We start from the raw sequence: 16,661 nt of genomic DNA on the forward strand, positions 1-16,661 counted from the left end.
AAGTGAACGGCACAGCGACAAAAGGCCAAACAAAGTGTCGTACCAACTAAACTAATCCCAGTTTGAACACTTGCTCGTAACAAGATTTTAACTTGTCAATATATTGTAGATATTCGGCACCTAGGAGCATTATTTCAGATGTGATGAACATGTGTGAGTGCAGCTTGTACTGTCATCGCCACTGTTATCCAGTCTCCCGTTTACGTGGCCTCGCTGCGATAAGCAGTCGACTACCGGAGAACAGTGGAAACAGCGATCACTTTGGGGGCGATCGATTATCTACCATCATCTCTAGATATGTATGCATCAGGTCTCCCACCATATTCCAATACTAATCTTACGGCGGGAAGGAGATTGATTGACTGATTGATTTGTAAAACAAAAAAAAAGGAGCTGTTAGTCGCGGGAAGAGGGAAATATATATATGCATCGTGCTTGATAGTTTGGTCTAGGTTTGCAGTTGGTGCATGTGTGGGCCAGATGCCAAGGCTTCATCAATTGCACAACGATTGTCAGCATTTTCTATCGTTTTCCGCAGTGTGAGAGGCAATAATGAGAGGGTCTTCCTGAGTTCAGATCCGGGATACAACGTCAGCAATATTCTCAACTATCCTGGTGAGTAGGTGGCGGCTGTGGTGATGATAGTGCGTGCGCTTGCCAAAGTGGGTACATGAAGCTGTGCATTGTGGTACCCGTACAAGTGTGTCCAATGAAGAGTGTGTATCTTTGTAGTCACGTTCATGTTCGTTTTGTGACATACAGGGTGTTTCAGAAAACGTGTCATTCGGACTTCATAAAAAAACGGGGCGACGGAAAAATACAGGGAAACGGCATTTGTATGGCAACTAAATTTGCCGCCTTCCAGAAATATCCTCATTTGATTGTAATTAAAAGAAATTGGACTTCTTTAATTGAACTCCGAAATTTCCCAAGCTAACCTAACGTTTTATTTATTTATTCTCTCGTTCCTTTTTCGTTTTGTTTTTTACAGAATTAGAGAGCCCGTAGCGAACTTAGTGGGATCCACCAAGAAATCCGCTCGATATTGCAAGCGGAACTGCCCCAAAAAAGTCCCGAAATTTGGGCTTCAAGTTTCGGATATTCAACGGCGCACCAAATCCGTCGCAAAGATGTGCGTAGAGGAGGACATGCTCCTGCCCCCATGAAGCTAGAACAATTTATAGCCGGACCGGCGTGCAGCACAAGACGCGCGGATAACAAGGCGGGTGACATTCCACTATACGTTGATAAGCGGCAAAAAAAGAAAAGAAAAAGAAAAGGTTCCGCCTCTTTTTTTTTCGCCCTCTTTTTTATTTCGACGTCGTACTGCAGAGAAGCCAATCATGCATTGTCTGCTATATCCAATGGTCAGAGGTCAACGGCCTCGTGATAAACACGCGTAAGACAGAAACTGTCCTGTTCCGTTCAGAAAAACAATTCTGTTATAGATTTAGACCTCCGTCTGGGTGGGGCCAGCATACCTCAAGCTCGCTCCATAAAGGTGCTTGACGTAACCTAACCCGATTCATGTCCAGGGGTGAACATATAAATGGTATACTGAGAAATGCTTCCAGGGCCATCGGAGTACTAAGTAACATCAGACACTTATTCCTAGCACACGTCCAATTATTAATATTTAACAGCTTGATTACACCTTCTGTATTGCCACCTAGTATGGGGAACAACTACAAAAAGGAACGTAACGTCGCTCTTATCACTGTAGAAAAGGGCGATACGCTTAATCGAGAACGTATCTTTTGGTCGTCCCACTCTTGGGCTATTTGAGAGATATAGAGTATTTACATCTATTAAACTTTATCGCTACCTGTTCGGCAAACATTATATTGTCCGGAGCCTTGTGTCGTACTAGTTATGGATAACAATTATTTCATGTCACTATACTAAGGTTACTAAATGAAATGCAAATCTGAATGACACGTTTTGTGAAACACCCTGTATAAGAGCACTAAAGTATTAACAGCATATAGGGAGAACTATATACCTATCTCAACAGTTTGGCACAGAAGAAAAACTGTCTCTGTACGAAATATCGTCAGTTCCCGTCCTGAGGCACTTCTCTTCACAATGATTTTCTATTTGCTAATCGTTCCCGATTAGTTAACCGTTGCAACAAGAGGAGCAACCCCCACAAGCGAAGTATGAAACGCGCATTTGCGGAATTTGAAAAGAGTAAGCGGTTATGGAATGCGCACCATAATGCGGTTTTTCCTTGGTGTCATCTTTTCTGGTTCAGTTGGGATTACAGATTTTTCTTTTGCTGGTTTCTCGTCCTGGGACAAAACCGGCAAGATTAGCTTTCTCCTATGAGAAGCAAATATCACATAATGAGGGAGGAAATAATTGATGGCTATGTTTTTATTAGTAGCTGGATGGGAGGGGGTTCAAACCCCTCTCGAAACCTTTGGTAGCTGATTTGGGAGAGGGAAACGACGGGAAGTCCCCCTCTCTCATGCAAAGTCCCCATAGAACCCCTCCAGAAATATTTTTCTGGCTACGCTATTGCTATTGCACATCCTTGAAGGCATCTCAGTTCTTGTATCAACCGCGTCTGTTTGAAAATTACGAGTAGGGTGCCCAACTACCAAGTATATGTTCCCAGTAACAATCCATAGGTTATAAAAAGAAAAACGTACGGGGCTCCCCTCGTTGGAGAGAGCAACGTACGATACAAGCGATCACCGATTCGCAAACTAGTAGCAGAAACTCTGCACTGCAGAGACCACTTCCTGATTATACAAAACAGGGTTACGGAAATCACGCTCGACATGGGTGTGACGACCTAGACAGTCACGAGTGTGGTTGCAGCTAACGGGCGCCCGACGCTGGAAGGCACGCTCGTGAGTAGTACAGGGTGCACAGGTAGGGGCGGTGACCCCTTCGTAGCAGCAAAGCAGGTGTTCTAGTTTATGTCCCGCGATCTCGACCCCCGCAGGTGATATGGATAACACCCACGCGCACCTGTGCTCGTGCCGTCACTCGGACAGGCTTTATTTTCAATCATGCAAAGACTAGCAATATGCAATCCACGCAGATGGGAGTAAGGATCAAAGGAGGAATAGCAGCAGGCAAGATTCATATATTACACGCAATGCAAATTTGATAATAGCTAAGGAACACAGTCAAAGTTATTGATATCTAATCTAAGAAAAAGGGTGTGAAAAGGTGGTAACTTCTATAGCTACCACATATTTCAATATAGCGTCTGATAAAGGGTGTAAGGGGTGCGTGATAAAAGCAATTATCTTATATCCAAATTGCTACAAAAAGGCATACGTCCCCCTCGCTCACCGAATCAGAAGCGGGAACCCTATCATTCGCCGTCCGGGGCCGACGGTAGCGATACAGTCATGACAGTACACTCTTAGAAATAAACTTCACCACATAACACGCTGTGCTCCAATTATATCCAAGAATGATTGGGTTATTGCTTCTGATTCGAAGAGAGAGAGAGAGGGGGGGGGGGCGTACGGCATTTTTGTGGCAATTTTCATATATCGAAATTGCCACAAAAAGGCATACGCCCACCTCCGTCTTCGAATCAGAAGCGATAACCATATCATTCGAGGCAATGGTTGGCGCACAGTATGCTATGCGGTGAAGTTCTGTGTTTAGAGTGTAGGTAGCAGGTAGAGCTTTGCAACCTTTTAGGCACGACGTATGCGAAAACTATTACTTCCTAAAAGGTGTAACTTATCCATCCTTTTTTTTAAGGGTGTGGTTCCCAAACTGTGGGCCGCGAAACGTTGCGCGGGTTATCGCAAAACGGTACACAATTTGAAAAAATGTCTGGCCGTGCCCGCTATTCTGGGTTACGAGGAAGCCCATGGCAGCAGACCTCAAGGCTTCTCATAAATGCGCTTGCATGCGGGGTACGCGACGGTTTCGATGCATCACACAACCTCGCTTTTACGCCTTCTTTCACTTGTGCACGAGGGCCAATATCCACGTCGTGAGATCCACTCACACCCACTAAAGACCACAGCGCCTGCATCTATCGCGACGTACACTAACGCCCTGCCTTCACGGTGCACCGCGCAGTGGCGTCTTCTCGAATTAGAGCGAGCGCCAAATTTCTAAGAAAACTGTTTCGCGTACGTCGCCGGTCAGCGAAGCAGTAGTCAGCAGATCACGGCGACGTATTTGCTGAGGTTCGTTCGTGCTTGTGGTTTCAGAGTTTTGCTTATATTCAGCTGTTTAATAATGGAATAACGTCTGGCCACTGTTATACGAAAATCATCTTTAGAGTCCCGAAGTACAAGCGCAGCGTCATAGATGGCGCTCCAACCGTTGTACAACACAGCCGTTTATAGAGAGAGTTTCGCCATTAGGAGGAGCCTAACTTAAAGCACGTCATGCAACGTCACGGCTGAACGACCTCCCTCGTCGTGCTCTATTGTTATCCAGTCGTCAACCGGCCTCCGACGCCATAGTGATGCTGATGGTTGTTTACAATCCAAGGAGAGAAGACACGTGCGTACTTCATGCTTCGAGAGCCTTTCGTCCTTGAGCTCTTTCAGTTTGACAAGAAAGCCCCCCTTATCACTGGCGCCTGTGGCTTATAAGTCGGTTGTTGCTTAGATTACATTCAGCGCAACCATCCAACTGTCGACCAGCTGGCGGACAGCATAAATATGGTGCAAATTAGATGGCTGATAAGCGGATTCTGCTTGGATTCATACTTTTTGGGCGGCGCAACGGCGACTCTGACGTCAAAATAGGCTCCACCCATGAAGATCAGAGGTAAAAGATCAGGGAATGCTCAAACTCTTCCTATAAATGGCACTGCTGTACGCCCTGCCTTTTGAGCAACTTGCCCTGCAGGGCTAGTTGCTCAGGGCAACTTGCTGCAGGGCTACTTGCAGGGCAAGTTGCTCAACAAAAGAAACACCACAATTTTGCTTTGCTTGTAAGATTCAACCCCACGTGTATGCGCTGGCCCCTAGAGGGCGTTGCTGGCATACCTGATACTGTCCCCTCTTTTCTGTTTCCTTCCCGTACTGCCTGACGAATAGCGCTCAAAACATCGCACCGCTCGGCAGTACCTCATTCTAGCTTATACCAGCCCCTTTGGTATACCTTTCCCCCTTTTATTGCATTTTCGAAGGGAACTATGCCGACATTCTGCGTAATTTGGATTTTCATTGTCTTGATTGATAATATTTTTAATGAAAAGTTGTATCGCTGGTTAGTTGTTTGGAGATCGTGTGCGTGTGCAAAATAATAATTGCTTGAGTATCGTCTGATTTTAAGTACTGATTTAAGTGATTTTGAGTTGTTGCTATCGCGACTGTGATGCTATTAATATCATAGTGTTAAGTAATTGATATTTGCTATGACTTGTTGGTATATGTATCTCCGTTGATTGTACGTTGGTTGAATGAGGATGATATCAAAAGATTATACCTTGCATGAAGAATAACTACTACATGCTTGGGGAAATGCGATGGCTCGCTGTGATTGCCTGTGCACAGTGTCATCGAATCTATCCATCTGATATCCATCACTTCGAAATTTGTAGCCTGTCTAAATGTATGACTGTTGCCTGCTGCTATTCCTGTTTTCGACCTTGCAGTTATCTGTGTGGATTGCGTGCTACCAACATTAACAAAGTATTATGACTTGTACAAACGTGTGCGTCTATTCTTTGCGAAACTAAAGCCTGTGTGGAAGAAAGAGGAGGAGGAGAGGGCTCTTAGGCTCAGCTGTGGACGAAGACGAGGAGCGCGAGAGAGAGGAATAAAGGTTCAGTTTGTAGAAGGCATCAGAACTGTCGGTCACGAATTCTTGGGTCCGATTCGAAACATTTTGGTGCCGAAACCCGGGAACGACGACCCTTCTCGATGCCCGTTGACCTGTTAGACGGCCTGAAGCGGTCACGAGCCGGGACCCGAGCAGCAGTCACTCGCACCGTCAATCGACTATGTGAACCCCGGACAGGGGAGGTTTCCCTCGAAGATGTTGAAGTCGACGTCGAGTATTTAGTGGCGAGGAAGGCTGCGCTGCAAGACTTAGACAGTCAGATCCTGGCGCTGACCGGCGAAGAGCAGTATGACCAGGAAGTCCAAGGCATCCTGGAATGCGAGCAGCAGCTCATAGCCGCCATCACGCGCGCGAGGCGGGTCCTTCGAACGGCAGGACAGCTCACATCGCCAGTTGCGCCGTCTGCCGCACTGTGCGATTCCACTCCTAGAGAATCAACCAGCCGTTCTGTTTCCTTGCCGAAGCTGCAAATTCCAAAGTTCGGAGGGAAGTTGCAAGACTGGGCCAGGTTCTGGGAACACTTCCAGGCAACGATCCACAACAACGGTGCGCTAGCTACAGTGGAGAAGTTTAAGTATCTCCTGTGTTACGTTACCGATGAGGCCAAGCGCGCCATTGATGGGATCAGCCTTAGTGGAGCGAATTACCAGATAGCTGTTGACGCCCTGAAGCAGCGGTTCGGACGAACCGATCTCCTTGCAGCCGAGCACATCGACAAGCTGTTGTCGCTCCGCGCAGTGCAAGGTTCTGGGGACGTGACTCAGCTACGTCACTTGTTCGACGAAGTCTCGCGGCACACGAGGGCCCTGGAATCACTGGAGATTCCGCAGTCTTGCTATGATGTCGTGCTCTATAGGGTTGTTACTCGCTGCCTTCCACCCGATCTCTTCGTGCTGTTTCGGCAGAGAAGGAAGGAATTGGCCTCTCCTAGCGAGAGCGCCCTCCACAGAGTCTACTCGCATGTCGCCCACTGCCGCGGAGGTTCGTGCACTGATGGATTTCCTACGCATTCAAGTGGAAGCAAGGGAAGAAGTCGCTCTTCACCGGCCTCGGCATACGCCTCCGGTCCACGCGGAAGACGAAGCGCCAGCCCCCTTTCCTTCAGCCGCAGCGCTGCCAGCTGGTGTGCGCACAGACTCCACACGCCCTGATGGAGCTCCACCAGCACCACCGTCCGATCTCCCTTCGTGTGCCCTTTGCCACGCGTGCGGTCACCGCACGGCGACTTGTCCAGCGCCGCTCACACCCGAGGGAAAACGGCGAAGCCTCACGTCAGCGCGTCGATGCTTCCGCTGTGCCAAGCGGAAATACTTGGCCCGTCAGTGTCGCTCTTCAGCTAGTCTCACGTGTACCAGATGCCACGGACAACATCTGACTGTGCTCTGCGACATACAACCGAAACGCGAAACGCGAGAGCGCACCGCCAGGAGCGTTGGATCGGCTTCAGCATCGCCAGCGCAGACACCTGAAATCCAAGCCACCACCGCGTCAACCTCGTCTACTGTCACATTTCTGCAGACCGCTGTGGTTCAGGTTGCCGGCCCTGGCGGATCCGCGTCCGTACGTATTCTTCTCGACAACGGAAGTCAGAGAACATTCATCACCAAGGAACTCGCTCAGCGGCTTCGATGCCCGGGATTGGCATCCGAAAACATGTCGATCTTTGCGTTTGGCTCCACGCAACCGTCCACGCATCGCGCATACCAGAAGGTGTCCCTGCGTATCGATGGCTTACATCAGTCGTTGGAAGTAGAGGCCATCGCTATCCCACAGATCTGCAGGTCGCTCAGCCCACCTGTGGATGGCCGGATCTTGCAAATGCTACACGATCGTGGTCTCTCTCCGGTCACAACGACTTGTCTATCGCAGAACGTCGACGTGCTGGTAGGCACGGACTACTACTGGCGATTTGTGTCTGGCAGAATAGAGCGCCTTCCCAACAATATCACAGCCGTCGAAACGGTATTTGGGTGGATCGTCCAAGGTGTTGCCCCACTGCGTTCCTCGCTACCAGACTATCCCGCCACCACGTCACTTTTGTGCTGCACGAACGACGCGCCCGAGCATGAGCTGACCAACCTGTGGCGACTAGATGCATTAGGTATCATGGATTCTGACGTAGCTGCTCCCACCGGAGCGGCAGACCTCCAAATGTTTCAAGAGAACATCAAGTGGCAGACAGATCGGTACGAGGTTCCCCTCATGATCCAGGCGCCTGGGCTACCACCAGAGGCACACAATCGGGTAACCGCCGAGACGAGACTCAACGCTCAACTCCGGCGGTTCCGAATGGCACCCGACGTTCTCAAGCAGTACGACGCCACAATGCGCGAATACTTCGTCGAAGGGCATGCCGAACCAGTCTCTGGCCCAGACCCAACCAGGAACGTATACTACCTGCCCCACCATGCCGTTATACGTATGGAGGCCGTCACGACCAAGGTCCGCATAGTCTTCGACGCATCGTCCCATGTTCCCGGCCAACCGTCTCTTAATGAGGTTCTGTCGAAGGGTCCCAACTTAAAAAGCAACCTCCTCCATCTCCTCATCACGTTTCGGTCTTCTCCCATTGTCTTGACCGCCGACATTCGCAAGGCGTATCTTCAAATTCAGATCCGACCAGAGGACCGAGACGCCCTCCGCTTTCTCTGGGGTCAGGAGCTACCGTCATCATCCAACCCCTATCCTGCGACTCAGGAGTGGAGGATGACCAGAGTCCCGTTCGGAGCATCGTCCAGCCCCTTCCTACTCGCGGCAACTCTGCACCATCACTTCGCGATACCCAGCCACCGCAGCTCGCCTCCGCACCAGCTTCTATGTTGACGACCTAGTAATTGGCTGCGACGACGTGCAAGATACCGAGACGATATATGCCGAGACCAGAGCTGTCCTGCGGGACGCAGGGATGGAAATCCGAAAATGGGCAGCGAAGTCCACCGCACTTCAACAGAAATTTCTCGCAGACGAAACTGCCTACGATAACGTCGGTTGTACAAACCCAGTGCTTCGTATCTTAGGTGTACCATGGGACAGACAGGCGGACGTCATCCTAGCACCAGTCACCGCGGTTCACGAATTCGCACAGAAAAATGAGCCCACGAAGCGCACGGTGCTCAGTACCTTTTGTAGACTGTACGATCCTTTGGGTTTGCTCCTTCCCTTTACGGTCACCGCGAGGCTCTTGTTTCAAGCAATGTGGAAGGAAGCAGTTCCTTGGGACCAACCCATGCACCCCCCGACACACCAAGCTTGGCGCGAATGGGTACGCGGCCTTCCCGCGCTCTCCACAATGCAAGCACCGAGATCTCCCTTCAATCCGGCCGGCACCGTCCCAGACCTTGACATCTTTGCAGACGCAAGCCCGCGGGCCTACGGAGCAGTTGCATACGTACGCACCCACAAGGCTCCGGGGGGTGTCAGCTCCCACGTGCTCATCGCCAAAGGTCGCATTGCACCACTGAAGACTGTCACTCTTCCGCGTTTAGAGCTCCTTGGCTGCCTTCTCGCCGCTAGACTGTTCAAGAGCATCTGCGACGTCATACCTGCCCTGCAGTCACGGGTCACGTTGTGGACGGACTCTCAGATTGCACTGCACTGGATAAAGAATGGGAAGATGACTCAGTCGCAGAATCCTCAGTTTGTCGAGGGGCGCTTACGAGAGATTCGCCAGCTCACGGACCCGGCTAGATGGTGTCACTGCGACGGGAAAAGCAACCCCGCTGACTTGCTCACGAGGGGAATCACCGCGACTGAGCTGCTCCACAGCAAGCTGTGGTGGACCGGTCCAGCCTGGTTATTTGGCAACGTGGATGGTCTCGTCGCGGCCCAAAACACATCTCCGCATTTCCGGATCGAGGAGACCTGTTGCGCCATCGCTGTTCAGCATCGGGACCCCCTTCTTCAACTCGAAGATCACAGCTCCCTTAACCGCGTGCTCCGTGTGACAGCGTACGTGCTCAGGTACATCAACAACACCCGGAGACCCCAGTCGAAACACAGTGGCTCACTCTCAGCGGAGGAGCTACACTCAGCAGAGCTGCTCTGGGTCCGTTGGACTCAGTTGGAATCTTTCCCCACTGAAATCGAGGACCTACAGACGAGACGCCCCATCTCTTCTTCATCGGCCGTTTTGCTATTGAACCCGTATGTCGACGAGAATTCATTACTCCGCGTCGGTGACGAAAGCGACAGCGTACGGCATCCCATCCTTCTGCCGTCCAGACACCGATTCACAGAGCTGCTCGTGCTCGACATGCACTGTCGTCTACACCACACAGGAGTTCAAGACACACTCTGTGAAATTCGCCAGAAGTATTGGATTGTAAGGGGTCGACAGACGGTTCGTCGCGCTCTTCATACGTGTCTACAATGCAAACGACGACGGCTGGATCCGGAAACAGCACCTGTCGCTCCTCTCCCGCGGGAAAGGATCACACCCACGAGTCCCTTCGACGTAGTAGGGGTGGATTTTGCTGGACCGCTCTATGCATTTGACAATAACGAACAGCGGAAGGCGTACATCGTCCTTTTCTCATGTGGCGTTACCCGCGCGATCCACCTCGAATTGGCGACCGGGATGTCCACTCAACACTTCCTCGGCGCATTTAGGCGTTTTGCGTCCCGACGCGGGGTCCCGTCACTGATCCTGTCAGACAACGCTCGCACCTTCCATCAGACGTGACAGATTCTCTCCACCGCGTCCTCAGAAGTGCAGGATTTTGCCGCCAGAAATCGCATCAAATGGAGGTTTATTGTCGAGAGAGCACCCTGGTGGGGCGGATGGTGGGAGAGGATGGTCATATGCGTGAAGGACTCCCTCAGGCGTTGCTTAGGAAGGCGCCATTTGACGTATGAAGATCTTACAACGGCCTTATGCGAAGTAGAATGCATAGTGAATTGCCGGCCGCTGACGTATGTGGATTCCGATCCCGCCGCCCTGCACCCTTTGATTCCTGCAGACTTCCTCGTAGGGAAGCGCTTGACTGCCACCCCAACACCGGGCGAAGTTGCACAGCCGTTGGACGCAGGGAGACTCAAGCACTTCCTGAAAGCACAGGATAGTCTTCGCCAGCAATTCTGGAGCAGGTGGCGCAAGGAATACCTCTTCCAGCTGAGATCCGCGCGTATGGCGAGACGGGACCCGGAGAGTCAACTGAGGGTCGGAGACGTGGTCGTCATCCACGAAAGACGACCGCCGCTACTCTGGAAGCTCGGCCGCGTAACTCAGACCATTCCCGGACGCGACGGTGTCGTTCGTGCCTGTGCGGTCATGTTGGCCAACAAGACCATTCTTCACCGTCCCGTGCAGTTGCTGCACCGCTTGGAAGGGGATATCGCACCACCCGTGGCCCGGGAGGATGTGGAAGAAAGAGGAGGAGGAGAGGGCTCTTAGGCTTAGCTGTGGACGAAGACGAGGAGCGCGAGAGAAAGGAATAAAGGTTCAGTTTGTAGAAGGCATCAGAACTGTCGGTCACGAATTCTTGGGTCCGATTCGAAACAGCCTGTCACTCGAGCGCAGGTGCGCGTGCGTGACATCGCGGGGGGATTTCGATCGCGTGTGGGAGGGTAAACTAGAACGACGCCTACTTTGTTGCTCAGAGGGGTCCCTGTCCCTACCGATCCACTTCGTACTAGTTTTGTGTGAGACTCCCACAGTCGTTCAAAACAGGAAATATTAAAATACGGCTCTCATCGAAAAAGCCAGACCATATCTACATCTTCCATGTTCTCGGGTACTGCCCAGCTCTGATGCGATCTAGATTTGAAAACGTTAGAATTTATCCCCGTAGTATGCAGGTCTGCACAATAATTCGTCAGTGTGATTTAACGTGCATAAAAACTACATGTCAAATATCGTGTAGTAAATAGGTACTTTTCCACTACCGTTGTTCTTACTTGTTTTCACCGGTTCGAATCTTGTCACCGGCTGAGGTTCCGAAGACTTCTAGACGAATGTTCGCACAGTTTCGACCCTCGACCCTGGACGCATACTAACCCCCCTGTCCCCCACTCCTTCCTACTGTCCTCCCTCCATCTGTCCACGTCTGCACGCCGCTCATAGCCACAGTTGCTTCGCGGCGCTAACACGGAATAAAAAAAAAGCTTTCAAATTTTCCTATCCGTTCTGAGCGTCATATCGGTTGTCATGTTCGCGGGAACTCAAATTCACGATTTTGTGGGCAGAAGCGAAAAATGCGAAAAATAATTTCACGCAAAAAACGAAACAAAGAAGCACACTTCTACAGAACTTGAAGCGATTTCCATATCGATGTACGGGAACGAAACAAAAGGACCCAAACATAAAACGATAATATATGGAAAGGATCCATCGTGCAGTAGTTGTCGTTTGGCTTCTTTAAATACGGGACACCAAAATATGTTGATACTATACGGCGGTTAGCCAAGCCGAGAAGGGATAAATTAGGAAATGAGACACAGGGTGCTCCTCATCAGCTGAGAATCATTTCGGTACGCAAAATGAATACCACGTTAAGAGCATATGGCGAGAATCACTCCGTCTCTGTATTCTTATTACAGATACCCCTGCATTTCCTACGAAGCGAGCCCTGTACGTCAAGTGCTGCAGCTGCATGATTCTCAATCCCATCGAGAATGGAGGTAAGAAACATTGCCGGTTTCTAACAGGGTGACTTATGTGGATGGTGTCAACATCGAGTTCTACACGCAATGTAGTGAAAGTGCACGCGAAACGTTGCTGAAACATCACGCGTGTGGAGGGTATCACTTGTGACTCAATCTGTGTAACGATAATATGGCCGTTACCGAAAACAACGCAGCTGAGTAACGGGAAAGCTCAAATTGTTGCGAAGTTATAAAAGTCAGGCTCACCTACGCAATTCTCTTCACCCCCAGTGCAACGGCGTCCCTCCAGCGGGGGAATCTTGAGGAGAGTTCGTTCTTGCAGCCTATAGACACCACACACAGCACTACGCTTCCTCAGAGCCACGTCGTCGACACAAACCATACACCTCGTCTCCAGATTAGGATTCAAATGAATCTAACTTGAAAAACTTTTAGACATTAAACCTTTACCACGCTTGAGGACAGGATGGACAAAAGAGACGCAAATATAACGGCCTTACTATGGTAACCTAGAATGGGATGGTGCGCTGAGCGAAGTATGAAGTTGGCTCGGGACGACGGGCCCGTCGACAGGTGGCTGCCACGGGCTGCTTCCACGGTCGTTTGCAGCGCCCTCTCCGTTACGTGATACGGTATATGAACAGCATCTGAGCGCGCTCCGGAGTACAGCGCGTGAGAAAAATAGACGAAATGTACCGAAAATAGAAAATAAATAAAAGCGAAGTGTGCGTCTGCTCATAGCTGTCTTATACGCACTTGCTCTGGGTCAAGGCAAACTGCAACAATTGCACTCGCGAAAGTAAAATCGCGTTTCGTTCAACATGTGTATGGCAAACATAGGCAGAAGTGGTAATGTGCGACCATCATTTGAACGGCTGATGAAGCAATTTAGTCTGTTGCACGGCTTTTTACACATAAAATATTATGCTGCGTATCAATTAAAGAAATGAGGAGTCACATGGTATCATATGGTATGCAGATTCACAATGGGAAATATTTCAATTACCTTCACAGTAGCCGTAACATTATTCACAACAGCTTCGCGTGAGGGGAAGCGCTGTTTCCGGACAACACCTACTGAATACTTGAGAATGGAGCAAGACTGGGATAGTTGCTATGCCGTTATAATCAGGGAAGCACAATTCAAAAAGCAGAACTGGCTGATTGGATTTTATCACATCTGAAAATTTGCACACCGTTTACGAGAGCGAGACTTGAGCTGTCAGGAGCATTAAAACATGAATTCGTCTAAAACGCCTAATAGGAGCATAGAAAGTAATGGACTCATCTAACCCTGGACGGTTCAATGAACCATGCACGCATTTATACAGAAATGAGGGGTCACGCTTCTCGCGTCTTATTCCAAGGGTGTCCATTTTACATTTCCTAAGAACTCTATTTTATTCATAACAACACCGCCGCCCTATACAGGGTGTCTCAGTTAAGTCCTCGGACGAAATATTCGCGAACGGGTGCACAAATCGAATAACTTTCTTTATTACAAGTATCTGTCTGATGCCATCTACAAGTTGCTTACTGTGTGAATGAGCGGGGGCCGCTCATTATTTAAATAAAAATTCAAATGAGTCTCGTGAAAAACGTAACTTCTAAATCAGGGCGCCGTCGGCATTAAAACGGGTGCTACCCCTTTTGGTACCTTCACTGGACACCTTTTACAGAAAAATCTGCCACCGAAGCGGGTCATTTGTGTCAGTAATTAATTGATCTCCGTTTAGATATTTTTGTCGGGGCTGGTCGCGGTAAAACGCAAAAGGACGCTCTTCCACTCCCTTATCCACCAACGAATTGCGTGTTCTTGAGCTTACTTGGCAACGGGTAGCGCTGAAGAAAAAGTAAGAGCGTCAGACAGACTTCGCCAGACCCCAACCCGGTTATCTGACTGATATGCGCACTTTCTCTCTTACGATCGCAAGGACGAAACACAGTTTATGACATAGTACCTTGATATGACATGTTTTCCGCTAGCACAGCAATGGCCCAAAACTTTTTCTTCAGCACTCTCCGTTGCGAGGTAAGCTCAAGAACACGTAATTCATTGGTGGATAAGGCAGTGGAAGAGCGTCATTTTGCGCTTCACCGTGACCACCCGCGACAAAAATATGTAAACCAAAACCAATTAATTAGTGCAAGAAATGACCCGCTTCTGTGGCATATTTTTATCGTAAAGGTGTCAACTGAAGGTCCCAAATGGGGTAGTACCTATTTTAATGCCGATGGCGCCCAGCTTTAGAAGTTATGTATTTTTTACGAAACTCATTAAAATTTTTATGTAAACAATGAACGGATCCAACTCATTCACACGGTGCGCATGTTGTAGGCGGTATCGGACAGATACTTGTAAAAAAGAAAGTTTTTCGCTTGGTGCACCGGTTCGCGAACTATTTAGCCCGGGGTTTTAACTAAGACATCCGGTATACCTGTGAAAATAAACACGTATGTACCTGCGTTGCACACTTGCGTTCAATATGGGAAGACAGAACTAATCCAAGACAATTCCGTACCACAGAACAATATTCCAGTCTACAAATGACAAGAGCAGAATATAGCCTAATAAAACAACACCTTGCGCAGCTCCCCAGCCGCACTACATTTTTGAAGAACTTTGTGCAGCTGTAACTTTTCGAACGTCACCTTTGTTACTTCACGTCCTCTTTCACGAGACCGGTGTTCCTTTTTCATGCCTGTTTACTCGTTCTTCTTAATCAAGCCAGTAGGGGCCAGTACGCCGGTAGGAGCCGAGCGTAGTCAGTCAGTGCTATGTGGCGACAACGGAGAGCTTACGTCGTCCGCAGATAGGAAGGCTCGGTGCGCCGGCTGCAGCATGCGAACGGTATAGCACATCGAGTGAAAAAGCGGCCCAACGCGGATTGGCTGCGCGAAGGCAACACGACCGAGCAGTGAGGGAAGGCAAAACGGTTGCGGTGAGACGAAGCCAAGAAGATTGGAAAGTTAAGGAAACGCGAAGCCGAAGCCAAGAGATGAAGGTTGGAGAAGGAGCAAGTACGCGAGCACGGAGCCCGTGGCTACGAGATGTAGACACTCCTGGATGTGTGTATCTGAAACGAATACGCGTCCGTCAGAGTTTGCACTGGCCAACGCGGAGTTTGCGGAGAACTTTCTGAAAAACGAATTTGAACATGAACATAGGAGGAGCAGGCAAGGTAGCTTGTGTTGACTTGATGTTAACATTGCCTTGAGTTTGAGGGAAGATACCGGACGAACACGCAGGACGAGACGAACACGTAGACTCACGAACCAGCAATGAAGCTTTAATACAGGGAAGGGTAACGGTAATGGTAACGGAAACAGAGACAGTATATTACCGAAATTGAAGATGGTAACCGAAACGGAAACGCATACCACGGTCCTCAAAGTCCACGGTCCAGAAACGGAAACGAATTTATCGTGCGGTATTGAATTCGGGTAATGGCTATTCCTGTTGTGCGATGACATTTGAGTGACTTTTCTTCTTTTTTTATTCTTTATTTTGATGACTCCATCCCCTGTAATGCTATGAATACTACACGACACGAGAGCATGGAAAGAAAGCGCAAAATGGATCTCGAGGGTGCATCCCTCACTTACCTCGTCCCAGTCCTCATAACTCCATTACATCGACACATGGCTATTCTCCACCATAGCACGAGGATGCCAGCCTATGATTTTTAGTTACTTATTTTGTACTTTTTTTCTTTTCACTGTGGCATTAGCAGTATCATTTACTATTGAGCGCGTCCGCTTATGAATGCGACATGGGATGGAAGTTACGCCCATCTTGAGTTGCTGGACTCCGAGTGACTGAAGACTGAACACATGTTCCTACATATTATCCTATCCTATTCCTATATATATTATCTTGCATGATGTGCGCATCCCAACGACGTAAAATTACTTGTGTAGTGTACGCGTGACACCGAAGCAGCATTTGGGCAAAACAGGGTGCTGATAGAGCCGGATGGGCTGTCCTCCCGCAGCTCTGTAACAACCGTTCCATTACTGGAAACAGTAACGAAAACGAAAAATAGCAGTAAGAAAAATGGAAACGGTAACCAAAATACGTCCGTTATCCTTCCCTGCTTTAATACACACAGTGCAGGAGCGACCGGGTAAAAAGAAGACGTACACTTCGGCGTGTACACCGCCGAATTGTACACCTTTGTACCTGGTCGCTCTAGCACTTTGTGTATTAAACTGTGGCTACGGACAAAATCTCGTGTCTTCAGAATCCTACCAAAGTTATGTTATGCAACACTGAA

The 16,661-nt window shown here is 49.2% G+C and overlaps 2 protein-coding genes across 2 annotated transcripts; both read left to right on the forward strand.

Moving 5' to 3' along the window:
* Positions 1 to 5,861: 5,861 nt before the first annotated feature.
* Positions 5,862 to 8,604, forward strand: LOC135387252 (uncharacterized). The gene is made up of 2 exons (XM_064616539.1): positions 5,862 to 6,762; positions 6,887 to 8,604. The coding sequence occupies exons 1-2, from the start codon at positions 5,862 to 5,864 to the stop codon at positions 8,602 to 8,604; spliced, it is 2,619 nt and encodes an 872-aa protein (XP_064472609.1).
* Positions 8,605 to 8,686: 82 nt separating this feature from the next.
* On the forward strand, positions 8,687 to 10,462 carry LOC135387261 (uncharacterized). The gene has a single exon (XM_064616548.1). It carries the CDS (start codon positions 8,687 to 8,689, stop codon positions 10,460 to 10,462), a length of 1,776 nt encoding a protein of 591 aa, XP_064472618.1.
* The last annotated feature ends 6,199 nt before the right edge of the window (positions 10,463 to 16,661 follow it).

The sequence above is a fragment of the Ornithodoros turicata genome, chromosome 1 (assembly GCF_037126465.1).
Source record: "Ornithodoros turicata isolate Travis chromosome 1, ASM3712646v1, whole genome shotgun sequence".
Taxonomy (NCBI): Eukaryota; Metazoa; Arthropoda; class Arachnida; order Ixodida; family Argasidae; genus Ornithodoros; species Ornithodoros turicata.